Source organism: Chinchilla lanigera, unplaced genomic scaffold, assembly GCF_000276665.1.
Source record: "Chinchilla lanigera isolate Chin_1 unplaced genomic scaffold, ChiLan1.0 scaffold00035, whole genome shotgun sequence".
NCBI classification, from domain to species: domain Eukaryota; kingdom Metazoa; phylum Chordata; class Mammalia; order Rodentia; family Chinchillidae; genus Chinchilla; species Chinchilla lanigera.
In genome coordinates, this window is record NW_004955436.1 from 21,284,360 (window position 1) to 21,311,500 (window position 27,141).

The 27,141-nt window shown below is 43.0% G+C and overlaps 1 protein-coding gene and 1 long non-coding RNA gene across 2 annotated transcripts in view; one reads left to right on the top strand and one right to left on the bottom strand.

Moving 5' to 3' along the window:
* Arfgef3 (ARFGEF family member 3) overlaps positions 1 to 27,141 on the bottom strand; it is a gene marked incomplete at its 5' end in the record, with an annotated part of 145,735 nt that overhangs the window by 63,617 nt on the left and 54,977 nt on the right. Inside the window, 5 exon segments of the mRNA XM_013516654.1 lie at positions 979 to 1,312; positions 2,132 to 2,236; positions 13,233 to 13,311; positions 15,373 to 15,415; positions 18,761 to 18,883. Of these exon segments, the coding sequence (XP_013372108.1) occupies positions 979 to 1,312; positions 2,132 to 2,236; positions 13,233 to 13,311; positions 15,373 to 15,415; positions 18,761 to 18,883 (684 nt within the window).
* On the top strand, positions 19,662 to 27,107 carry LOC102017810. The gene is made up of 2 exons (XR_261805.2): positions 19,662 to 19,836; positions 26,798 to 27,107. It is a non-coding gene; the product is annotated as an uncharacterized LOC102017810 (long non-coding RNA).

Here is a 27,141-nt window from a genome sequence, read left to right on the forward strand (position 1 = left end):
GTGATTCCAATTTAATGTTCTGTGCCTTGGTCATGGCCGCAGAAGCAAGATGATGCAGCGACCGCCATCATTTTGAAAGCAGAGCAGGGAGAGGCACACATGTGCCACTGCTAGCCTGCCGTCCTCACAAGTCGACCACAGCAAATGTGGCTGCCCTGCCGGGTGCCACAGAAGGCAGGACTGCAGTGCCAAGGCTGAAGGACGAGCCATCACCTGACTGGGCTAAGGCCAAGAGGGCAGTGGTTTATTTTATTTTAAGAATTTCAATGATTAGCTCTGCAATATATATTTTTAAATAAATAAATGTACTTATTTATTTTAAAATTTACCTATTTAGAAATCTTGCGGGGGGGACAAATAGTGATTAAAATACATGGATCATTAGTATGGGAATTTCGTTACTCTGATTTTTTTTAGAGGGGTGGCTAGGTACTCTAAGAAAATGCAGTTTGATCTTTTTGAACAAGTTTATGGAAACAAAAATACTGACCACTTCTCTTTTGAACACTTTGGGGAAAAAAGCAGAGAAAGAAAGCAGACTTTTTTGAAGAACCCTTAAAATAACCCCAGTTCTTGCTCAAAACCATAAAGTAGCACCCGTGATGCCTATTGCCAACCAGACAACCTTAATATCCGCGCAGGGGCCGTGACGTTTGGGACAGAGATTTGCTTGAGCACGAAGAGATTAGAAGGCTGCTTTGGGATAATGTAACAGCCTGAGAATAAAAACATTTTGAAGTCCAGTTTTGGCAAAGGTGAAGAAACCATGTATCTGCACTAACAGCTCTAGGTGAGCAGGATGGACTCTCAGCTGGCTGGTCTGTGCACAGCTGATGGACTTTTAATAAACGCAGGCTAATTATCCAATGGCTTTCTTTCCGCAGGCTCCCAAAACACGCGCACTCACTGACTCTAGAGCCCCTGTTTACTCCTGGGCTCTGTGGAGTGGCAAGGGGACCCCACCCTGTAACTCCCTACCTCCTTCATGATCTTGATGGCTTCCACGCGGTGCTGGGGAGGCGGGTACAGCAGCACGCGGTGGTAGAGGGACTGCAGCACGGGCTTCATGGAGTCCACTGAGCCCACCAGGCGGACGAGCTCGGCTGCAAGGTAGTAGATGGTGCGAGCCACGGGCCCGCTGAGGGCCGGCGCGGTGCAGGAGCAGCCGGAGCCCCGGCCGTGGTCAGAGATGCCCGGAGAGGCCGAGTCCGACTCCACGCTGGCGCTGGTGCTGCTGCTGTGAGCAGAGGTGATGGTTTTGTCATGAACAGGGTTCCCCAGGATCACGATGAGGGCGGGGCACAAGTTTTTCCTGGGAAGAGATGGCAGAAAAACAATTCTCACCAGAACCCCATGTGGTAAAAGGTGAGTGCCAGCTGGAGGACGAAGGCCCGATGCCACAGGAGTGCTCAGAAAGGGCTGGTACCTCACTGTGCCCTCCTTCTGCCACGTTCTGCCTGTCTCCCAAGTGCCCCTAACCCTGGGAGCCACCAGCAGAATACTTTCCCTCATTTCCCAGTTACAGTTAAATATAACATCAGGAGAAGCATTAACACGCCCTCTCATGAAGAAACAGGCTCAAAATAATAAAAGACACAGTTACAGAGTTTCATTTCTGTACACATGACAAAATGACTTCTCACATGAGAAGTTAATTTCCAATTCCATACTGATGCCTGTCACTTGGCTCCCACCCTGTCAGCAGGCAGAGCAACTCAGAGCCCTTAGGCGGCTGCCTTCAGGGGCCTGTCACTTCCCAGAGTCTGACTATGAGAGAGGAACTTGTGACACCTCCAGGGGTGGGCAAGGAGAAGGGACCGGGAAGGGCTAAGAGCATGGTTCACTCGCATTTTTATGCTTTTAGAACAAATTGAGAGCCCAGAACATTTATTGCTTCTTGGCTCTTGTGATCGTAAGCGGGTCCTGGAGGCACATTTGTTATAACAATGATCAGTTTCTCTCGGGATTCTGGTTTGATCCATGTAAACAAAACAATCCCCTCACTTTCCTTTGAGGACACTTATGCATGGGTGAAACCTCCACTAGGTCACAGGTGCTGTGGAGGGGCCAGAGACACTGCTATGTGGAGCCCTGCGGCTGGCATGGGGGCACCTGGGGGGTGGGTGCTCACCAGATGAGGTCGGTGAAGCCCCTGTGCAGGTGCATGGCGGAGGAGGAGCTGCTGAGCACAGACAGAATGCACTCCAAGTACAGAAGCTGCAGCTGCTGGCTGTCGCTGTGGAGGAACAGAACCAACATAGAGACACAGGCAAAACACAAGGCAAAGTTAAGCAGGAGGTGTGGGGAGACACTCGCCAGAGTGTCAGGCAATACCAAGCCGGGGGCCTGGCCAGTGTTAGAAGCCAAATTGCTTCTGAACCCCCAAATTAACAGATTAAAGTCCTAATCCTCAGTATCTCCGAATATGATCTGATTTAGAACAAGGCCTCCACAGAAGCCAGTAAAGTGCGTTCGTTAGCTTGGGCCTATATTCCAATATGACTGGTGCCCTTCAGTGAATGACAACTTGGATGAGATGCACTCCGTGAGGGAAGGGAATGCAGAGACACGGGGAGAGGATGCCCTCCTGCAAGCCAAGGCCTGTGACAAATCCCTCTCCCACAGCCCTGAGAAGCCACCCTGCCAGTCCCTTGATCTTAGACTTCCAGCTTCCAGAACTGTGAGAAAATGAATTTCTCTCTAGGCACCCAGTTTTAGATATGCTATGGTTCAGATCTAAAATGAATCCCCAAACCTCATGTGTTTGGAAGGTGAATGGACTATGGGGGCTTACAGCTGACTTGCTGTTAGGGGAAGGTCTGGCTGGAAGCAGCAGCCATTGTAGGCATGACCCGGAAGTACTACTCTATCTCCCACCACACCTCCTCCCCATCTCCCCCTACTTCCTGCCTGCCATGTGGTGAGCATCTTCCCTCCGCAATACCCTTCCCCTATACTTCTGCCTGGAGACAGCCAATCAGGCAAAACTGCAACCACTAAGACATGAGCCGAAATAAACCTCTCCTCCTTTAAGCTGCCAGGGTCAGATATTTTGTCCCAGCAACAAGGAAAACGACTGTAGCAAGGTACTTTCTTACAGCAGCCCTGGCAAAGTAATAGGTTATTCTTTTTTTAATTAATAAATTTTATATTGTAGAAAGGTTTTCTATATATTTATAGAAAAAGAGAACATGAACCTGAGTTATCATATTTTACCTATTAGTACATTTCTTAGTCTTACTGAACAAATATTGCTTTATTAACTAAAATCTACAGTTCATGGTAGAGTTAGTAATTACTAACATGTTTAAATGCCCAAAGCTTTCAAGAAATCATGTACTATATTATCTTTTAATCCATCCATATTTTATTATACATTTGACCTTTTTCTTTTATTGAGGAGACTTGGTTTATCTTTGGAATTATTACTTTCCCGAGAATTAATCTTCACGAGTTTCTCAATAAAGCCAGAAGAAAACACAGGTAACTTTTTTATAGGAAGCACAGTCTTGTATGTCCAGGTTAGGTTTTCCTTCCAGCCCACCAAAAAAGTATTAAAATTCCTCTAGGTAATAAGAGAGATGGGCAGAAGGGAGGAAAATTTCTGGCTTCTTCTCCTCTCTCTTCCCCTCTCCTTCCCTCCCCTCTCCTCTCCTCCCTTCCTCTTCCCTTCCCTTTCCCTAATCTTCCTTCTCCACTCCTTTCTTCTTCTCTTTGTTTTACGGTACTAGGGATTGAACCCAGGGCCTTTACACTGTGCTACATTCCAAGCCCACTTTAAAAAATTTAACTGAATTTCAAAATGAATTATTGCTAAGTTGCTCAAGCTGAGCTAGAATCTGTGATCCTCCTGCCTCAGTCTCCTGAATAGCTAGGATGACAGACATACTCAAAAAATTTATTTTCAAAGACACAAATGTATAGTCTTTTAAGAAAATTCAGAAAGGAGTCAATTAGGGGTGAAATATTAAGGAAAAAAAGGAAATCAGATAAAAATAATTTTGGTTGTATCTCCTTCTCCTAATTTAAAACAAACAAATGCCAAAAGGAAGCTTAGTGTTCTCAGCAGCTCAACTCACAGGGGGCAAGCCAGAAATTTAAAGAGATAGGAAGAGAGAAAAGAAAAGTTGAGCATCCTGAAGCCCAAGACGCCCTCCCTATACCTGCCTAATTCAGAAGGACCACACAATTGTGAGACAAAGGAGGGTAAGCCCTGGCTGGAGGGGTGGGGGTGGGGTACGGCTTCCGAATGTAAATGCTGCACTAAATTCCACAGTCAGGGTTGGGTGTAGTCAATTGAGAGCACAGTGACATTCTGCTCTAGAACCAGCCGGTAAGTTACAGTCCAGGGGCAAAATCGTGCCCATAGCCATGAGAGAAATGCAAATTACAAATAAAGAGCAAAATAAAAGACAGATAATCCGAAGCAGGGAGACAGACCTTTCTTAGATGGGAAGGGGAGCCAGAGGCGGAGGGAGAGAGAAGGGGAGGGGAAGGGGATGGAAAAGAAATGAAGGTGTGCTGTGGACACACACCCACTCCACACAGAAAGTGTAAACATTATGAACTGCAAACACACACTAATAAAAAATGTTTTCAAGTTTTAAAAGAGCTGTAAAACCAAATAAAACCAACCATAAAGCAATAGTATGTGGCTCTTCACAGAAAAATTTTGCTGAGCTATGTTCTAAAAAGATCTCCTTTGTCCAAAAAACTATTATGGGCAGCTAAGTTAGGTAGAAATACTCTAGGCAGTCAAAGAGGGCTCGGCCACTGAGGGAGTCAGTGCAGAGGGTGAAAACACATTGTAACTGTGGTCAGAGGCGCATCTGCTGGAGGCCAGGGCTCAAGATAAAGATGGAAAGAACTGACTGGCCCACATATCTCCCCAGGGGATGAGATCATTGGTATCACCCATTCCAATAACGTCTAGATAGACATCAGTCACCCCGGTGGGTGACCAAGACCTCCTGATCCATCCATTCCTAAAGAAAGTCTTTGTTATTTCTACTTGCTACATGACCTGTTTCCCCACTGGATCAGTATTACCTAAGCAGCTGTATTTGTAATCTTAGTGGTTGATCATAGTTTTGACCCATGTTGTACCCACCTCGAGACTTTGCTCTATAAAACTTTGAGAAGTGGGCTCATTGGCAACCCATTTTCGTGGCCCCTCCTCTATCTCAGGAGCTCTCTCAATAAAGTTTTCCTACTCTTAATCTCTGTAGTTCCTTAGAATTCATCCTTCAATGTTGGGGAACATGAACTCAGTGTATCTGATATCTTCCAGGCTGGGATATTATATTTATTTCCCCAATATTAAAACTGTGTAATCATTAAAATAATGTCTTTGTCTTGGGAAGAGAATGCCACTTACATTTGCGTATTCTCTACGATACCTTTTGCAGGCCAAGGGCTACCTCTCCACAAAAATCATCATTGTTTACCAAGAGGAAGCCAATGACTGGAAAAAGAATAAGGAAGGTATGGAAAAAGTAGTCCTTTGTGGGCCAGGCGAGGGCTTTACATTTTGAACAAGACCTACTTCTTGTCCTAAAACAGCACATTCTTCATTCTCATGGGTCTAGGTAGACTAGTGAGGCAAGGAGACTGAACACTGGAGAGAAGTGCTGTGAATGAATAATTTAAAACAAGTTCCTATGAGCCCCTGGAGGAGGGGCCCCTCCTTTCAAAGAGTTTCACAAGAAATAGGATCCCAGGAGAGCCTTGATGTTCAGGTCGGAGCATGGGTTGTGGAGGAGCTGTGGGAGAGGCAGGCTGTAAGCGTGGTGTGGGCAGAGTTCAGGAGCTGCGAGGGGCACAAAGAAGTCTGGAATTCACTAAACCTAAGGCTGACATGATCACATTGGTGTTTCAGACCATTCATTCTGGGTGCTTTAGCATGAACAGACTGGAGAGGGCAAAACAAGAGGGCTACACTATCAGTTATAAAATGCACTTAAAAATGGGTTTTATAAGGGTCACCTCAGCTGCTGTCTCAGTTGATCTTTCTGGCCAATCTCCAGACCTGTTATGAAGCATAATTATTAAGTGCCCCAATGCAAAAATGTCTCTTTCTGTCTCAAACTGTCAGGTTAGCATCACAAAACTAAACTAAGTATAGGAAATAAAGATTCTCAATTTCCGGGTTCATCAGAAATAAGGCTTTGAGAAAGGATTCAAGCAGTCAAGGCTCCTGTGAGCACTGGCAAAGTGTGCTGTGGCAAGTGCTGCAGCCCACGACAGCGACTCACTGATGGGAACTCATCACCAAGGTAACTGGCCAGGAGTATCCCAGGAGACTGAAGGGACAGCCTTCCCATGGACTGCAGCAGGCTGGGAAACAAGTGTGCATGGCTGTCTTGGTTACTTTTCTCTCAGTGCTGAGCCAAAATACCTGATGCCCAGAATTAAGGAAGATAAGGTTTATATAGCTCACAGTTTGTGCATGTTTCAGTCCATACTTGGCTGGCTCCAAGACAGAGTGGCACATGGCAGAGGGCAACAGTTTATGGCAGTGGAAAATAGCAAAAGCAACAAGAGCAAAAGGAAGACCAGCAGGAAACAAGCCTTGCTTTCCCTCCCTTATACTGTATGCAGGCTGCCCACCCCAGGGTGGGTGTAGCACTGACCCAAAATCCCAGCATTGGACCATGAGTCAACGAAAAACTCTAGAAGCCTGCCCTATGACTGCATGAGGCTTTGCGGGGACATTCAGACACAAACCATAATATTCTGCCCTTGGCCCCTCAAAGACTCGTGCACATCCCTTTATATAAAAGGCATTTTAGTCCATCTCTAAGAATTGCAGAGTCCTAACAGTCGCAGCATTGCTGAAAAGTCCAAGTTCCAAGTGCCCTTTGAGATCTAATGCAAACTCTTAGCTGCAAACCCTATACAAATGAAAAGCAAAACACTTGCAACATTCAATGGCAGAAAATAAACATTACCATTCCAAAAGGTACAAACAGGGATACAAAGAGTTGGGACCAAAGCAAGTCCACAAGCCTGCAGGGCAAACATTAAGTCCTGTAGTTCCACATGCAACATCCAAGGCAATCTGTGGCAAATTGTTAGCTCCATGAGGCTCTGCCTCTATGGCACTTCTGGCAGTTGTAGCTCCCATGGTTTCTCTCTTGGGCCTGCTTTGCACCCTCCTTGTAACTTTCCTTAGATGGTCCACATTCCTGGCTTCTCCAAACTTCTCGGGTCTCCACTGTACCTGTGGCTTCGAACTCATAGCTTCACACACTGCCCTCTCAGGAGCACACTGCCTGGCCTCCCAAGCCTTCTGAACTGTAGGTAGAAGCCTCCTTAACTCCAGAACCCTTACATTCTGTATGCATCTAAAACCAGTGCTACGTGAATGATGCCAAGGTCTGCTGCCAGCTGGAGCAGTAGCTAAGCTTCCCTCTCTCTTCACTGTAGGAGTCGAGTACCTGGATTGCTGAGCACTCTGAATCTGATTCAGAGGAAGAAATTCTCTATACCACCACCATTCTGAAACCTGGTGCTCTGCATCTTTCTCCTCAAAGTAAAATCTTTCACCTTTGCAGTTCTGAGGCTGCAAAGGGTGGGCACTCGCTGCTGCTTGTGATGCCATCAGGCTACCTCTGGTATTTTCCTGTCAGCAATCAAGATTTCCTCAGCTCTGTCTTCACAATCCATAGCTTTACTGGAGCTTCCTTCCTGGTTAAACTCATAATATTTTAAATCATCCTGCTGGGCTCTTTGCTCTTGATTCTCAATATAAATCTGGCTAAAAGCCCCCAACAATAGCCATGCCACCCCCTCAACATTCAACTACCTTGAAACTTCTTGTGCCAGCTTAATTAGTCTGTTGCCTTAATCTTAGTGTCAGGCAAAGTATCAAGCAAAACGCAGACAAACTTTCTGCCAGGCCACAACATACATCACCTGGAGTCCAGCAACCAATGCAGTCCTTCCCAGCAGAAGCCTCCTGAGTCTTGTCTTTATCAGCAGGATTTCTATCAGCCTTCTGGTCTACTGAATAGTGTTGGTTTGGGGGTTATTTTGCAAGGGGAAACGGTATAATACAGGATGCATATTTTACAAGATTATTTATAATAGTCACCCGAAGAATGATATACAAAAGAGTGCAGGAAATCTGTCCACACACTAAGACCAAGGAATCTAGCCGAGGGCCTGATCCTACAGAAATGTCCTGCATGAGTCCAGCTGAAGACCTAGAGCTGATAACAGTGCCTCCCACAAGTTCAACTGGAGGCCTAGAGCCCATAATACTATCTCATGCAGGCCTGTTTCACGGACCTGTATCGGGTCAGTGGTAGAATCTAGGAAGTCTATGTCAGCGGGATGAAGGATCTGTGCTACCAGGCTGAGGGATCTACACTGGAGCCAGGAAATAATGCACAGAGTAAGAACCAGAGCTTCCCCCAAAAGTATCACAGCCATCCTCAGCAACAGTGAGGTTCTGAGCTCCTCCAGTGATCAGGATAAACGAGATCCCATCAGGAAAGCCAGTGCAACAAGCTTCTCCAGGAGACTGAGCAGTACACCATCTTCCCCTCTAGAGCCAGGAAATGATGCTCAGAGTGAGGACCAGAGCTCCCCCAAAGTGAACCGAAGCTATTCTCAGTGCCAACAAGGTCCCAAGCTCCTTGGAGGATGAAAACAGCTAAGTTCATCAGGAAAGCCAGCATGACAAGCTCCTCCAAAAGAACCAACAGCTCCTTACAGCTTCCACCAGTTCCCAACAGCCTAACTTCTTTTTCTCCAGTTCTGCCTCTTATGCTGCTGGCAACAGTCCTCAGATGGGCCTCTTGCACCCAGCACCATGCTGGTTAAGTTCAGCTGGGTGTTACAAGTTAACCACCAGTTATCATTCCACCACAATGGCCTTGTATGGGTCATGCCATTCAGAGGGCTGTTAAACATGCGAGCACTTTGCATCCATGTCCTTCACTAGACACATCTACATGTGCAGTGTGTGTGCCTTCCCGACACGCACGTCTGTAGACACTCAACCATGGGGAATGCACAGGAAGGAAAGGGGCTAGAACCCCGCCAACTCATTCAAAACACAGAAGGGGAAATGTGCCTACTCAGCAGGGCTGGGAGTCACTCCTGCTGGTCTTTTGTCAGAGCATTTCATGGCTGGCAGACTGGGCATCTGCTGGTCCCATATCTGCTCATCACTACAGTTCTGGCACAAGATCTGTGGAGAGTAATCCCCAGCATGGACTGGTGGCTGTGAAGGCTGAGATACCACCCATCCTGGCAAAGTCACGCGGAGGCCAAACGGCAGCATGCTTGGGGCCTCTGGAGTTCTTAGAGGCTTTGTTTAAAACCATTTTTTTTTACTTTGCTTTCCTTAAAAATTACATTTGAATTTGGCTACAAAAAAGAAATAAGGAAGGCATGAAATGGAACATATAATACAAGCACTTTGGCCAGGCTCATTGACTCCAAGCTGTCTGACATTCTGTATAAGGAGGACAGGGAGACTGAGATGGTGGCAGGTGACAGACAGGCACAGAATGAATAGATATCCTTCTGAGCCACATTATCCTCCCAAACATTCTTGCATTTAAGCAGCATCATGTACATCAACTTTCCTGATACAGAACCCCATGGATGCAGCATCTCTGCGCCAGGTGGGGCAGCTGTGCTGCTGTCTGAGTGCATTTTCTGCACCCTCCCAAGAGGGCAGAACATAGCATGGATGTACTCCCTACTGAGCCCAGGCCCCGTGAGGGATCTAGGCACAGATTTTGGAAACAGCTGTGGAGAAGTACAGATCATAGTGCGATTTCATAGGAAGGGCGGGGCATCAAGTTCAGCTGATAGCAATACAGGCATGAAGGTGGTGAAAGAGGAGAGACCATGCAGATGTGGACACTTGGTAAGGAGGAGCAGAATACCAGAGTGTATGGCACAACCTGACCGGGTAGACATGAAGGATTTGCATCCCGGCTGCCGTGATCGCTCTGTACCCCAGCTTCTTTAGCAGCACCCCACCCCCTTAGGGTAATGGAATTGAGAGACAAGAAAGACCAAAATCTAACAGTAAACAATCTCTAGAGACAGCATCACGACCAGGGAAACTGCACTGAAAAACCAAATAAGACTATGAGACTCCTACTAAATCCACTAAGCTCTGTAACGATGTGCCTAAAACCATCTTTGACTCAGTATTCAATGAGAACCCCTTAGGAAAACACGTCTGTGTCCTACACATTATTTCCCCCATTTAAATCCTGTTTTCAAGTCATGGGGTGAAGAAATGGCTTTTGGGGCTGACAGAAACCTATGCCTTTGGCTTCTACTGCGTGGTTGTACACATACACGGTCTATGTTTGAGCAGTGCCTTTGCCTGACAAACTACAGTCAAATTTTCATCCTAAGAAGCTCAATATTCCTGCATCATAAACTAGAATTAGCACCAACAATTCCGAAAGCAAGCAAAGCAATTTAGAATCAAAATATATCAAATATTCAATATGTGGAAGGCATTCTGCAGTTAAAAAAGAGTCCACGTATTTTAGTACTTGGAGATATCAAATCTGACTGCCTATACTTATACTTACCTGGCCTGCCTCTTGTAAACCAGGTTCTGTGATCACACTCTGGACGATGGCACCTGCCGCAGATGCTGGAGCCATCTATGTTTAACTAGGGCTTACTGCCAGGCACTTACTGGACCTACTTGAAGAGTCTTTTCTGATCAGTGAACAGTGGTACATCTTAAACCTATCATTTACAGACCTACAGACTCATTCTGACTCATTCTGATAGCTAGTTTTAATTACTGATTAGCACAGCTACCATGTGCTCCACCCCTGCTGCCTAACTTTCTAGCACTTAGGAACTCCAGATTTTTCCCGTAGGACACTACTCAGGAAAAAAAAAAATCCCAGCTTATTTGTTTGCCCTTGCCTATGATGCAGTGAATCTGATCTTTGTGCTTTTCAAAGTTCTGGTGGTATTGATTTTATCTTCTGACAATGCCAAGGCCAGGGTGGTAGGGTAGGGAAAGACCCAGGACAGCAGGTCACTACCATGGCTACCAGCCAGTTGCAGGGCTCTGGTGAAGATAAAAAGAGCACAGAATGCTAGTGTGGAGGAGGGCCTCACACGGTTGTGATGGAAGAAGAAGAAAACCCATCGACAGTCCCATCTGCTCTGCAGTAAAGGAAGGGGAGAAGGTTCTGTACAACCACCAAATGCCCCCTCCCCATGAGTGGTACCTACTTTTTCTCCAGTGACACCTCCGGCTTCTATCTGTTCTCTTGCGTGCTAGGCAGAAAATAGGGACTCTGATATCACCTAACGCTTGAACACAATTCCTTCAACATATTCCAAAATCACCTACCTCAAACTCAAACCCTGCAACACTTGCTCCTAATACCCTTTCCCTGGCTGCGCCTTAGTCCCTACAATGTACAGACTCTCTCACTATAACAGGCTAGCAAGCCTAATTCTGTGAAGCTTACACATCTGGTGATCTTTGGCTGTTGGGCACTTTTTGAGTGAATTTTCTCATTTGATCTTACAAAGACCCTGAAATATTTTATATTACTAATATTATATAGCAATAATAATTTTATTAACTATTTTATGGAGTATGTAAGTGTAGAGTGGTTAAGATTCTTGCCCAAAGCCAGAAGCTAGGAAGTAGCAGGGCAAGGAGTTTAACCCAGGTAACGCAATGAAGATAATACAGTTGGGACAATTGTGAATAAAATTACAAACACTCTTGATTGAGTCTGAGGAGAAAATGTGCTGTGGAGACACTCCAGCTCTGATGTGACTTCTGGCACTATGTGACAGAGAGGAGCTAGGGAGGCCCAGACAGAGGTGAGCATTTCAAACTCTGGCTATGGATGAGCAGAGGGAATGTGGATCCCATCTAAACCAGGGCACCACTGAGGAGGACGGAGGGTGATCATCATTATTACACAACAACATAGCCTGGGACTGTCCCCAGCAAACCACGTGGGACAGGGACCCTACAGATGGGACCACTGGAGTTGGCGTTAGAGCCCTCAGTTCGGATGTAACCTGAGTGTCATCTCCACTGCTCCAACTCTTGCTGGCTAGGAAAAATGAGGACCTGAGCAGGTCACAACAGAGCTACTTATAACACATCTGCTTGTGGGGAGCACCCAGACTTAGGGTCCAGACATGGAAGGAGCTACAGCATGAGAGGGGAAGAAGTCATATCTGCTATTTCTTTTTGGCTTATATTACTTATGTATTACATAGATGTCTTCAAAGGTAGAAAACGTGGTGTTGTACAATACATACATATAGCAAAATGGTTCTGCAGTGAGACAAAGGAGCATATCTATAATCTCACATAGCTGCCCATTTACCCCTCCTGTAGCAAAATCAGCTACAACCAACCCATTCAGTAAATGTCCTGAGTAGAACAAGCTATTATTAACTGCAATCCTCATGTTGTAACTAGATCTTTTGACTTATTCATCCCATACAGTTACTACTTTCCCCATTTCCTAGATGTATTTGACCTTTAAATGCCTGATATAAAGTTGCATTTGGTCCAAATATACAGGTGACTGAGAGGAATAATGGATAAAGTGATGCAGATCTATGCAGTTGGTAGAGACTTTTCATCCCATGTTGGCAAGTCTGGCTTTCACTCTGGCTGCAGAAGTTGTCTTACCCTATCTCATGGAGAGTTAGAGCCAGAGATGTTACCTAAACGAACTAACTTCACTAATCAAACCGGCATGCAAAAAAATGAAAGTATACGAAAGTGAGAGAAATCTGCTCTCTTTAAAGGTAAGCGCTCGAGCTCACAGACTTGGGGGATGGTACAAGAAATAGAGAAAGTGCACACAATTCACCCCCGTCATTTAACGGAGGAAGACAGTGTATCACAGTCCCATGAGAAGAGTCATTTACCGTCACACAGCAGGGCCAGGCCCGGTTAGGAGCCCTCACATCAGCCCAGCTCTGTGCCCAACATTCCTTCCATGCAGCCCAGTACTCAAAGGGTTTCCAAGGTATTGTTTTTCAAATTCCACCTCACAAAATTATGGCCTTCAGCAATGGTATTTGTAATTTGGCATTGCCCAAGGTCTCTGGATGTATTTCTTGGGAATGACAGGTGAGTACCAGTGGGAGGAACTGCTCTTCTTATAATCTGCAATTTTAAGTGATGTCATAGACAGACGTTATTTCAGAAACAGACCACTGTGGACAAGAAATGGCAAGGCACTTACTTTATGGAGGCTTGAAGCTTCTCACACAGGACGGCGAGGACAGAGACAACATCATCACAGAGGGCCTCTACCGATGACCCTTCGAATCAGAGGAGGAGACAGGCATTAGACACTGGGGCAGGGGGAGTCCGGTACCTCCCTCAACAGTCCTTCCTGTCCTCTGCTTTGGACCTCTTGCAGGACTGAGGTGAATTTTAGATCAGCATCTCCCTTAGGCCACTGAAACAATTACAGGAAAGGTAATAATATACCCATTCTTTTCTAAAGTAAAACATGAAAAAAGCGGACCAGAAGGAAATAATAGATTCTTTCTTATTATAAGTGAAATTTATCCACATTTAATGAAAGGAGCTTTGGTGAATTTAAGAAACAACCCAAAGAGAGATACAATATGGCGGCATAGAAAAAAGATGGAATTCAGAAGACAGATGAAGAGGGTGAGATAACTGAGTCACCATCTTCACTTTCTCTATGTGTCCAATCTCTGTGGGACATGTGGTCTTTGTCAACAATGGAGCAGTAGCCAATGTTGGAAAAATACTTTTTCCCTCCAAATGGGTTCTAATGTTCAGAAACTAGAATTAAAACTCCCACCAAAGCACTGTAGGAAAAAGGTTGGAATTCGGAACGCATTCCCATGCAGGTCCACAACTTGCTGATTGTGTGAGCTTGGTTGGGTAAACTTTGTTTTTCTTTTTAGTGATAAGATAAATAATGCCAATTTCACAGAACTGTTGAGCCAAGTGATAAGTGGGGGACATTTGTTTTCTAAAATAAAAGCCTGTAAGAATCTGTCCAAGCACACCTGAATAGAAATGGATGGAGGAGCACAAAGTCAACAAAGATGGAAGAAGTGTGGGAGAGCAAATAAAAATAGACTTGGAGGAGGCAAGGGAAGAAAAATAAATTCAGATCCTTGGAGTTTAAGACGTTAAATGCAGGAACAAAATTGAGAAATGATAAGGCACAATGATAAAGCAGAGTTTAGAGTCAGATTGATAAATGGCCCTTCTGCTCAATTTTAGATTAATTTCAAATGAGCCCACCAATTTTTACTAGGATATTTTTTTACAGATGCAACATTGGCCAAAAGCAAGTTGACTCCATTTTCAGTTTATAAAATTGCCCTACATTAAAGCGAGGCTTTGGTGAGAATGCAGTAGCCAAAGAGAAGGCAGGACGGGGGCATCTTCTAGCGCACCTCTGGGAGTTCCTGGGGCAGAAGCCTTGCTCCAGCGCTCTCTGGCACAGGACCCCAAAATGCAGTGGGAGGGGACAAAACAATACAGCACAGTGAGCTGGACAGTAACGTACCACAAACTCTTCTCTTTCTCACTTCTTGCATTTACTCCTTTCCTTCTAATTTTGGTTGTTTCTTTCCTTTTCTTTCCCTCCTTTCTTTTCCCATCCCTATCTCTTTGGCCTTGTAATTAATGGCAAAGGTCCAAATAAAATTAGATGTTCCCAATATTTTTCAAATTACTGAACAAAGTTGGAAACAACACTAATGTTTCCATTTTTAAATCTGATTTGAATTTTTCCTATCTTTCATAAGAAAATTATACTATCAGCTGTTTTTAACACTCAAATCGCTTGCTAATTACATGTATACATACTTCTTTTCTTTTCCTGTGGGTCAGAAGGGAAGTGCCATAATTTGGCTTTGGTCTGTGACTTAAAGTGGGCTCGCTGAAGGGGTCCCTGGAAGATGACTCACTTTTTCAGGTCAAGGCACCGGCATTTGACAAACATAACTCCGGTGCGATAGCACAGGGTGTCAATCAGATTTCTATAACCCTATAACCAGGTTCTCATTTTAGCAGTTAAACCGGGCTTCACAGAGAAGGAAGTAACTTAAAAAACAAACTCCCAGCCTCCCGTGGGAGGTATGTGGAGAGTTACCTCCCTCACATAGCTGGAACAGGGGTAGGCACAGTTGGCACTGGTGCATGTGGGAACAGAAGGAAGACAGCAGCTGATGAAATAAAAGCACACATGGCAAAGCTGAGCAGAGCCTCCAAGGAGAAGCGTAAACCAACCCAAGAGCTCCTAGGCATCTTTACACCCCCAGCGCCAAGCACACAGTTGGCATTTTTACTACATCTATTAGAACTGAACTAGTAAAAACCAAATCCAATACCTTGACTCCCGAATTCCTGTGGTACATCTGGGTTTTCAATTATCTGGTGAAGGAGACACACACAGACAATTAGGAGATACAGGCAAGAAAAGTCCTGATTCTCAGACACTGGAAAATCCCAGGGAGCGAAATGGGATTCACACTGCTATGGGCTCAGCTTCTCTAGCCAAGCACATGGTTCGGCTCTTGATAGCGTTTCACGGTGGACTGCATTCATGAGAAAGACTGTGGTGTTCAGAACTCAGCTGATTGCTTCCCAGAATAAAACATTCAAGAATCTACACACTTCCCAGGGGCTTCAGCCCCATGGTGCTTTATGATTCCAGGTTGCTGGGCTATGACTTGTGGCAGTGCCTACCTAAAGAGGCGAGTTCACCTTTGCGTAGGCAATGATTTATCCCAAGTCCACAGACTACACTGTGCCTGGCCCTAGCAGATACAGATTGCTAGCATAGGAAGCATCAGGCTGCTGGGCTTCAAATCACTGGTCCAAAGATGACCCCTGCTCAGAAGCACCATCCCCCTATCTAATGGGGGGCATATTAACTTCTGATTGTTTATCAGACTCATGGCTATTGCTCCAGAGATCCAGAACTGTCAAGGCAGAGACAGCACCTAGGAAAAACAGGAAGAGAAAGCTGCTTACACATAATAAAACCTTCTTCCCATTCCAGGAAAAACCCAGAGACTCCGGAGCTGAGGACTGGAAGGAGGTGCTTCTGCCTCCCCACCTCTTCGAACCAGGAGATAATAAAAAGGCATTTTTGTGCTAATTAACTCTCAGATGTGTAAATCATCCAGTGGGGTTGTTTTTTAAAAGCCATGTTATGGGCACACATTTCTACTGCTCTTCATTAATTGCAAGCTCACTGCTTCCACAGCAATTTTTGTGAGATACTATGTTAGTGTCTGCTGCTCAGCACACGGCTAAATGTGTGGTTAGGACAATACTTTCTGGGGAACACACCCGAGTTATACCTGATGGAAGAAGACTCCTTGTCCTCAGCTCCAAATATTGGCATGTGGCAATTCTGCCTTTTGAAATTAGCAATTTACAATTTAGCAATAGTTTTGGTTAGCTAAGTAAGCCAGGTAATGAAGCTGAATTAACATTTCAAGATTTCTGAGGATACAGAATCAAAAATGTAATACCCTCTATAGGAGGGTTGAGGGAGATAGAGGCACTAGTTAAAGATGTACTTCATGTTAATCCCTTTGCATGCTACATTTATTTTCCTTTTTCTATATTTAGGTCTCCCTAATTCTGAGGAGGCTCATAGTGACTTCTCAGTGATGAGTCACGCTATAAAATATATACAGTATATTTTACAGGTGAGGCTAAGGATTAGCCTTTTATAGGTAAGGCTAAGCATTCCCCGGGGACGCACCACCTCTTTAGAGCAAACCTCGCCACTCCTACAGGCCACTCATCTCTAATAGCATTTGAAAAAGTCGCTAATTCTTAGATAACAAAACTCAGTGTCCCCTCCTGCTGGACAAATGTGCTTCCAACATTAGCACCCTGAGAACTGTGTTTTCCTATGACATGGAATCGCATCTCCAAAGGATTGCATGAGTAAGAGAAAGGGAATAACAGGAAACAGGAATTTTCCACCTCATTTGGTGTCTTGCATTGAGGTAGGGTGAGTCCAGATGGTTGGTGATGAGCAGGACCAGAAGACTGATCATGATTAGCCACGTGAAACTCAGGACAAAGGCATATGACCACAGCTACACCTGTTGCCTTCCATTGTATGGCAGAGAAATAAGACCAAAAGGCTAAGGCATTTCATTTGAAACACTGTAGTCATTTGTCACTGAGCAATGAAGATACAGTATGAGAAATTTACTGTTAAGCCACTTTGTCATTGTGTGAGCATAACAGTGTTACCTACACCTACCTAAGTGGTATAGTTTACTATACCCCTAGGCTGCATGGTATATTCTGTTGTATATGTACTCTGCCATTGACCAAAAAACCAGCTTATGTGAAGTATGACTGTCTGCTCTTACTTAACCATCTCAACATAAGGTTAAATGGGCTAAAATAATCGAAAGTGCTTTAAAACCACATTTCATTTAAATGTTTCATTTTAAAATAGTAAGTTATCATTAATATTATAGTATATGATCATGTTGGCATTTTAGCAAAGATGGACTATGACTATGTGTTAACATAAACATTTTCAAAATCTTTGACTTATGTCTATTAAAAACACTTTTTTCTCCTAATATGTTTCCTATTCATAGGTGTTTTTCAAAGCTAACTTCTCATACTATTATACTCAAACTCTTGGTATACAATGACTCATTTTTAATAGGGGATAATTTATAATGATTAAAATACCCAGAAAGTAATTTTAATAGAAACACATGCTTTGGATACAGAAAACACAAAAGAAAAACATCAATATTTGTTTTTTTTCCATATTAGTGTTTTCAACGCTGGCTGCCATGGTACATAGAAGCTGGGAACACAGACTGGGAGCTGGGCAGCAACCCAGGGCTTGAATTCTGGGCCTTTTACTGATAAGCGCATTAATTTTAGATTTTAATTTCGTCTCTCTGGGCTTTGTCTTCTTATCCGGAAATGAGGAGTAAAAGAATTTGATTTGACAATCTGTGAGGTTCCTTTCAACCTTCTTGTTTTCGAAACTGAGAAAATAAGAACTTGAAATGAGTAATAACCGAAGTAAGGAAACCTTAATTTCTGTAAAATTAATCTCTGAGATATTTCAAACTGCAACTGAGATTTGCTAGTTTAAAAAATGACCAATGTCATTGCAGTCTAAGTTAGTACACAGGCAGAGTTAGAAAACTAAACACCTATTTGAAAAGAAATCGTCTCACTGACATTCCTAGATGATAATATATACAAGAAACCAATTAAATTTACATTTTCCCCTAGAAACTCATTTCAGACCATCTGTTCAAATTTAGAGCAAAAAGTTCTAGTAGGCTTTGCTAACCAAGAGTTCAGCTTCACCCCAGTGGCCCAGCAGATAAGGGAGCTCTGGTACAACCTTTCCATTAATAAAGGAAAACAACAAATTTCCAAGCATGTGTTAAACTGCTACTCAGCTTCCTTAACTCCATATTTACTATCAAAATATTTTCAATAAAAATGTTTGATTCATAAGTTTAAAAAAAGAACAAAAGTAAATTTTAAAGCAGTGACAAGATTTATAAAAACTGCAAGGGAAAAAAACCCTCTGAAGGCTTTGAAAGTGAAACAAGCAAAATCCTAAACAGCTTTATTTATGCAAATAAATGTTCTTCCAAAACAAGCAAGCCCTCCCCAGCATTTCCAGTGGGAGGTGGCTATGGCAGGTGGCATAGCAAAAAGTCATACAAAGACCACGATGAGCGTGGAGTGCCACAAGCTTACCGTGTTCTCTTGCCTCTGTCGTAACTGTAAGGTCAAGTCGCTTAGCATCTGACTGAGAGTGGCCCGCACTGCAGTGTTTATACTGCGCTGGTGACAGCTACACGTGTATGTCTCGATGCACACCTGGGAAAGAAGACAGCAACACATCCACTGGAGACATCAGGTCATTACTAGTCCTCTTTGACCTTAACCAGAGAGGCTAGCAAATTCTCCTTAAACAGAAAGTCAGCCTGATTTCTGGCCAGTTATTAATGAGGATCATCTGGACATGTTGGAAATCCCTAGAAATTTGTTTTTAAGCATATAGAAAAAGCAATATTTCCTTAAGAATCTTACTCTTCTGAGCTTCATAGGGGAGAACAAAACAGTGAATTTTACATAAGCCAAATAATTCTATCTGGAACAGACTCAAGTGACTGGAAATTAATCAAGAAAAGCTCTGTTCATGGCAAAACAGGACAGAGTTTATTTATTTGGGGAGGGGAAATGATGTATTTTTTAAAATTTTTATTAGGACACGTTTGCAGTGAATAATGATTATATACACCATAGTGAGTTGTTACATATCCATAACACATCTTAATTCTTCTTACTTCCCCTTTCCTCTGCTCCCTCCCCTCTCCCTCCATCTTTTCATCTCCTACCCATTTACAAAATATCTTGTATCCTATCTTCTTTTATTTTTCTCTTTAAATTATTGATACTTTGAGTTTCTCATATAAAAGAAACCATGCACTATTTAAGTAGGATGAATTTATTAGCTCATGGGTTATAGTCTGGGTAACCCTCTCTCCTGCACCATAAATGAGCCTGACCTTGGACTCACTCTAGCTGGGCTCTTCTGGATGGCTGACAAAGGCAGAATGGTTTACAGTACATGTTCCCTGGTTACTAAGCTGCATCTGGATAGAGATAGCTGTGAATCAACAACATGAGTACCTGGTTGGAAGCCACCAGTGTGAGTTTCCCTGGGTGCGGTGACTTGTAATTGATCACATTCTCCACGGGAACTCTGCAAACTCCGCTCATTTCAGAAATATTGGGTCTTATTTGGGACACAGGGCTCCAAAGCCAAGGTAAGTCTGTACTCACTGAGGTGGCTGTCATTCTTTTGTACCTTTGCTGTCATTTGAGAGCCAGAGAGCAGCCTCTGGCCTGCTATGAGGACCCCCAGGGAAGGCAAACGCCTAACAATGCCCTCCTTCTGTCTCCTGTCCCACAGCCTGCTGAGAGATAAGGTCAGTCGGAGCCCTTTGGCTCTTGTGTGTTCCGAGTCTCTAGCTGAACACAAGACACTCCCTCATGGCTACTGATGGAGAAACCTCAATGTTCAAAAACTCGCTTATTGATTAATGATGCGAGGTGTCATGACTTTCCAAGTTTTGCTGCTTATAATTCTTTTTGAAGTTACAGGGGTGGGCATGACACTTATTGCATGCTTCAGATCTGCTCACTTTTTTCTCTCCATAATGGCTTCGAGCCTTCCAGTGTCACAAAGCAGGGCTACACACAAGAACTGGAAGGGGTTTAAAGTGCCTAATTTATTTTTCTAGGAATAGCTCCATGGTTCTCGACCATGGAAACAGAGGTTCACACCTCAATGGAAAATTTAATTTGATGACCAATAACTCAGGTGGGAGAAGGAGACTAAACACCAATCTTTGTTGCTTGTATTACTCAGGTTATGAGAGTTTTCTGGAAAACCTCGCTATAATCATCTTTTTGCAAAATTAAGTAAAAACAGTTTATTTCTTTTTTTCCTTTTCCGTCTTCTTTGTAGTGCTGGGGATTGAACCCAAGCCTTGAGGATGCTAGGCAAGTGCCCTATCACTAAGCTGCACTCCCAGCCCCCCAAAGTAAATATTTCTTTTAAAGTTTAACTTATCTACTACGGGAGCATTTGGAACTTAATACTGTATTTGGAATTTAGCCTAGATTAATTCATTTCAAAAGAAAATAGAAGTTACAAAGTATTTTTTTTCAAATAGCTTCATAGAACATGTGAATTTTAAATTCACCTTCTCAAATGATTATGGATTATAATGGATTTGAATGTACAATACTCTATGGATACTTAGGTAAAAGGTCTTTAAATCCCAAAAGGTTTCTGCTTAGGAATGTGATAAAATGATTTAAAAATACTTCTAAATGAGTACAGCATTTCATTCTAATGAAACTAAGTTCTCCATGGTCTGATTAGGCAGACTAGTATGATCTGTACCTCATAATTTAGCAGTTTTCCTTATATCTTATGTTTTTCCCAGAAATCTTTGTGACCACTGATCTTTAAGATTTCTAAGCTTTGACATTAATTTAAAGGGGAATTTTAAGCCTTCAAAGCACTGAAGATGAAAGAGCAGCTATTCTGAGAGCTCAATTCCACACGATAGAAATTTTCTTGAATTCCAAGCCATACACACTCAGAATGACATTAGTCACTTTAGATCCATGAAAGAAAGCACACACCAGGAGTCCAATTGTATATCACACAGTGCTACAAATAGATAAGGACTTATAAATACCAAATGCATTTTTCATTTTAGTCTGAATGTCACCACTACTGTAAGTTATTAATACTACAGGGATAACATCGGACATGACTTACTGCAGTAGGCATCGGATTAAAAGAAAATTACTAAGAAAAAAGGCATTCTCTAAGCTGCTCATTCTGCCAAAATTGGAGATATATACTGCATCTGACAACACGATGGCTTGCTAAACATAGAGATGACCATGTATTTAATAATACTGCTATCTTTATGTACTGGAAAAAATGTTTTATCATCTGTCCTGATGTCCTAAGAGTTTCTAATACTGGCTGTAGTAATAGGTATAGATTCCATAAAGAGAAGAGCTAATATATATTCAACTGGGAAAAAATTATAAAAATGAAAAATAATTTATGATTATAAAGTGGAAAGGATCAATCATAATAGTTTCCATTTTAAACCTTAACACTAAGGTTCATAGATTCAGGGTTTCCATTTTAAACCTTAACACTGTAACCAAAACCAAAAAATTTTTACTACATGACTGTCTTTCTTCCTCTACCTCAGGGAGGTAGTAAGATGATCACTCTGGATAGGAGAAGCTGCGAGAAAGAATGTCAAGTCCAAGGCAGAATGGCTTTCTAAGAAAAGGGCTCATCAGCATCTTCTCCTAGTTACCTGAACACCATTCTACCTCCCCATGCCCTTTGCTTTTGAATTGCAGAATAAACACTTGAAAAGGCTCAGACCTGCACCTGCCAGAGGCACAAAGGCCCCATGAAATACCTTGTGAAAAGCCACAGGCCCCTGGTGGCCAGGGAATGCACGCAGACACAGGGCAGTGAGAAGGGTCAGAAGGGACACTCTGATCATTTCATGCACTTGTGGACATCCATTTTTATGACATGCTAAACACAACTGAGAGCAAAAACACAAATGGTTAATGAAGCAAAACAAACCACAAAAACAGAAGGAAAAACAGAATAAGAAAACGCAAATCTGCAGGCACACGTAAGCAAGAAAGGTTTTGTATCATTAGGCAAGTGGACTGAAAAACAGCAGTTCTAGGTTAAGCCAAGGCTGGAATTGTTACATTATTAAATATAAAGTAAAATAGCAGAATATGGTTGATTAGTTGATATTCTATATATTGCTTAAGTGCACACAAGTTTTGAAGATTTCTTGAGAAATGTGCTTAGTTTTACAAAATATATGTGAACTTCACTTTCTGAATTACACATGCACCTTCTCTTTTCTATCCGATGGGGTTAGTGGCATTGCTGTGTTAAAACAGTGCATAACACCAAGGTATAGATTCCATAAAGAGAAGAGCTAATATATATTCAACTGGGAAAAAATTATAAAAATGAAAAATAATTTATGATTATAAAGTGGAAAGGATCAAACACTAAGCTATAAGAAAGCAAAAGAATTAAGGTGTGTTTAGTACATGTATCAATTCCCCATGATGAATACAATCATTATGGATTGCAAACATGTACTAATAAAAATTTTTGAAATTAATGCCAGGCATGGTGGTACACACCTGTAACCCCAGCACTCGGGAGGCTGAGGCAGGAGGATCATTGCGAGTTCGAGACCAGCCTGAGCTACAAAGTGAGCTCAAGGCCAGCCTGAACTGCACAGCAAGACCCTGCCTCGAAAAGTGAAAAAAAAAATTTTTTTTCTTTGAATTTAAAAAAGAAGGCAAAATACATGTCTTCTCTATAGTGAAGCCTATAAATGCTTGTTCATCACATGGGAACCAGGAAGAATTCTAATTATTGCTCTAAGTCTGGACTCTGATGAATCATAGTGCCAGCTCGGTTGCCAGGCCATTTTCTTTTTCTCTCTGAAAAAGGCCTCTTTCCTAACATGTGAACAGATGTAACAGGTGTGTACGTGGCAAGAGGTGCTTTGTCAAGTCAGCGTGAACACACACTCATACATGTAGAGGGAATGAAGTTGTTACGTCATTCCTAGGAAATACAGTATATGTGGAAGCCTGATCACCATGCTGGGCAGCAAAGTTCACTAGTTTTGCTTTTGGATCTCAAATTAAAAGGAAATTCCAAAGTGCTGGGCATATGTGGGAAACTCTAACTGAGATGATCCGCTTCTTCCTCCACGTTCTCCTTGGTGTAAGCTGACGTATCAGTGTGGCTCGAGACACTTCACACCATCGATTCCTACACCTTTCAGGCAGATCCTTCTGCCTGGCCTATAGGTCTACTGAGACCCAGTCTCTGCCTTATGAACAAACCCAAAATAAAAGTGAGAGGCTTCCCAGTGTTCTTTGTTCTTTAACTTGAATTACACCTTCAAGAGTCATGCAAGTCAAAGTTAAAGAGAGATACGGAAAGTCTCTGCAGCAAAGGGCGAGCTTTCTGGTGACGATCTCCCAGGAAGCCAAAGAATAGATAGGAAGGAGTCAAAGCAGAATTGACAGAGACAGGTGTACAGAGAAGAGCAGAGGGCTTCATGAACAGCTCCTACAACGGGAGTGTCTCACTCTAGTGGTCTCAGCTGGTTTAGGGTGGTGGACCTGCCCCTTGGTTACTTTTCTTCACAGGAGAGGGGGTTACTTCTTCACAGAGAGCATAACATGAAAATGCATCTACAATACATGGGCCAGGTTATCTGTACTTGATGTCTAAGAATAATGCTGTCACACAGGGTAAAAAAAGAAAAGTATCTCTGAATATTTCAAGAGTTATAAATAAGCTCAATTAAAAAATACTTTAGTGACAACTAGGAGTGTTAAATAAGAATTAAGGAAGAATCTATGGAGGTAAGTCTTGAACCTCAACATTTTTGAGCTCCTTAGGGTAACAAAAACTATTATAAATCTCCAGATACTTTGATGGAAATATAATGCTCAGACAAAGATAAACCTTTGATATGTACAGATAATCAAGAAAGTGGCATGTTCTTAAAGACTGCTCAAATCTGTGGTCACATAAAAGTGAAAAACATACATACTTCAGTTTCATATGTAAAAATACTACATGGCAATTATCTAATTAAATGTTGCTGGAAAGGTCTAAGGGGGAAATGACTCCTGAGAATTTTAGTCAGTAGCCAGGTGTGGTGGCACATGCTTGCAATCCCAGCACTCGGGAGGCTGAGGCAGGAGGGTCGCTGCAAGTTCAAGGCCAGCCGGGCCTACAAAGCGAGTTTAAGACCAGCCTGAACTGAACTGTGGAGTGAAACCCTGTCTCAAAAAAAAGAGAGAGAATTTCAGTCAGTTGCCAATATGATTATAGCAAAATTCTACTTATATTTTCTAAGACTGAGGCTAGGCAGAAGCAACATAGAATAGTGATTAACAACATGTGATTACAAAATACAAGTTATGGATTTGAATAGCTACCTATAGAAATCTGGGCGGGCAAGTTAACCTCAGTTTGCTTGGGGCTCTATTTAGCAAGGTTGTGGTGGAGATTAAAGGAGAATATATAGCTGTATTCTCAGTTACTTGGGAGGCTGAGGCAGAAGGATTTTAAGGTTGAGGCTAGCCTGGGCAAATTAGTAAGACTCTGTCTCAAAAATATTCAATGATAGTAGCTATAATTATTAGTCAGTGATTTGGAATGGAGAGATAAGTAGATACAAGGAGAGAAGAAGGGAGGTGCCTGGGAATAAAAATCCTAGAGAAAAAAATAGTTTTTGAAACAGATTTTGCCTGAACTTGATAGTGTACTACAGTATCATAGACTGGAAGTTTCCCGGAACCAGTGAGATCAAAGCGGCAAATGTGCATTTACAGGGCTTTTTGCTTTTGAGAAATCCCACAGAGGAATCTCCGGTAGACAAGAAGTCATGTCCCAAATCTTTCCCATGGACCAGTGGCATTAACCATCCCCCCAAATAGCTTAACAGACTTTTTTGGCTACAATTTGGCCTTTTGTTTTAGCCCAAGGTCTTGGCAATGTCTACTTCTACAGCTTTTTCCTATATTGAGATAACTGTCCTTAAAAACATCTGGTTTTTAATCCAGGCCTACTGCTAGGAGAAATCTTTGTCCGTTTTCAATGCAGAGGAGGATTATACACCCCTGTGGAGTTTTGGTGATGGTTATTCATGGAGTTGAACAGACAACACTTGATGGATAATTCATCAATGTCCATTTTAAAATTTGGTGACATTTCTTTTTCTTCCTGTAACATGGAAAGTGCTTTCCTGAAGAACTTCCCTAACTGCAGTTTAATTAAGCAGACTGAAGTTAGCCACGCCAAGGAAGGTTGCCTTCTCAGTTACATTTTGAGAGCTTAATGGTCTTTTTATAGCTTCAGCAGTACAGTAGGGAAACAGCCTCATCTTTCATTCTTAAGTACATATCCCATTTCCTGATCAACAGGTTTCAGGGTAAACACTATCTTCGTGTTTTTGCGTCTATCGGAGAGCAAGGAAGAAGAGAATAGCTGGGTTCCTTTCCACCTCTCAGAAGAGCTGTCAATGCCTTATGTTGAGGGACTATTTAAAATCATTTCCCTATTTCAAGGTGGACAAGGGAAAAGATTTTTCATGATGTGGGTGGACCTACAGTCACATGGTAGCTTTTCACATGGGCTGTAGCTTTCATGTCTAATGGGTACATCCACACCGTGAGACAGGTGTACTTCTCGTGGCTTTTGCAGACAGCAAACGTGAGCCCCCGATGGGCGGCCAAGCCAACAGCTGGAATGCAGGAGAGCCGGGATTTCCATCACACAGTGGGACTCTGGGTCCATCCTGCTTAGCACGAGGCTCAAGCGTCTTTACCTTCACATCCACATGAGGCTGAGATGTTCTCTTTTTGGCTGTGTTTTCCCTTTGCTGGTTATGGTAGAGGCCAGCGTGCTTTGCTGATTCATCCCATCTGGACAGGCCTGTGGACAATTACTCTAGCTTCCAGGCACCTGAGTGATCCTCCTTGCACTTGTGTGGCCCGTGCAAGTGCGTGTCCCTGCCCAGAGGCACACTGTGTCCCTCAGGCTCTCATTCAGAAAGTGCTTTCTCGTCTACAGCCATACCATCCTGAACACGCCCGATCTCATCAGAAAGTGCTTTCTATGAGGACAGCAGGGACAGCCTCTTCCTCCTCCCTTTCACAGGTGGCATGGGGATCTGCTAGTGCTCCCTTCCAGAAAGCCTGGGGGCTCCTTGTTGTCCCCTAGCCTGGACGGCCTCTGCAGGGCAGCACAGGACTGTGACACATGACACTTCCCATCTCCCTTCGGGTGGTAAAGTGCCAATAACCCTCAGGTGCTGATCCCGCTTCTCGCTGTTTGTGGAAACTACACAGTCTTGACTCAAGTGAACCTACAAATGCCAAGCGCACTCCCGATATCTCTTCAATTAGAAACAATTGCTGATAACCATTCTATTATACAGAGTGAAAGATACTGGTGTTCAACAGTGATATACTGATCTGCAGTGTAGTGAGGGGTCAGCTGATGGTTGCTCTTCTCTTGGGATGGACATTACCACAAAAAGTATATGCATCTGCTAATGCAGATACCCATGAATGCTGATAATTAGGTTTCCTTTTTCTCCATCATTTCAGAATTCAGAAAATCATTGCCTCTTTGTGATCTGCATGTATATTCTTGCCAGAATCAACAAATCCTGAAGATTCTCTATTTAAGAAATGGAAGGAAAATTATCCTTTGCCATGATGATATCTCCAAAAGCCAAAGGCATACATCAGACCCCGGAGAAGCCAAGATTTCAGCTGGATGTGTTCTTGGGGGTGCTGGAAGACCTGTGTTACTGTAGACCACAGCACAGACTGAACAGAGAGGCTGCAGAATGTGTCATCAGAGCTTGGAGACAGTGATGGAATTGAATCAATAAATGTCTCTGTAAATCTCTAACTTAGTTTCTTAAAAGATGTTTTTTAAAAAAATC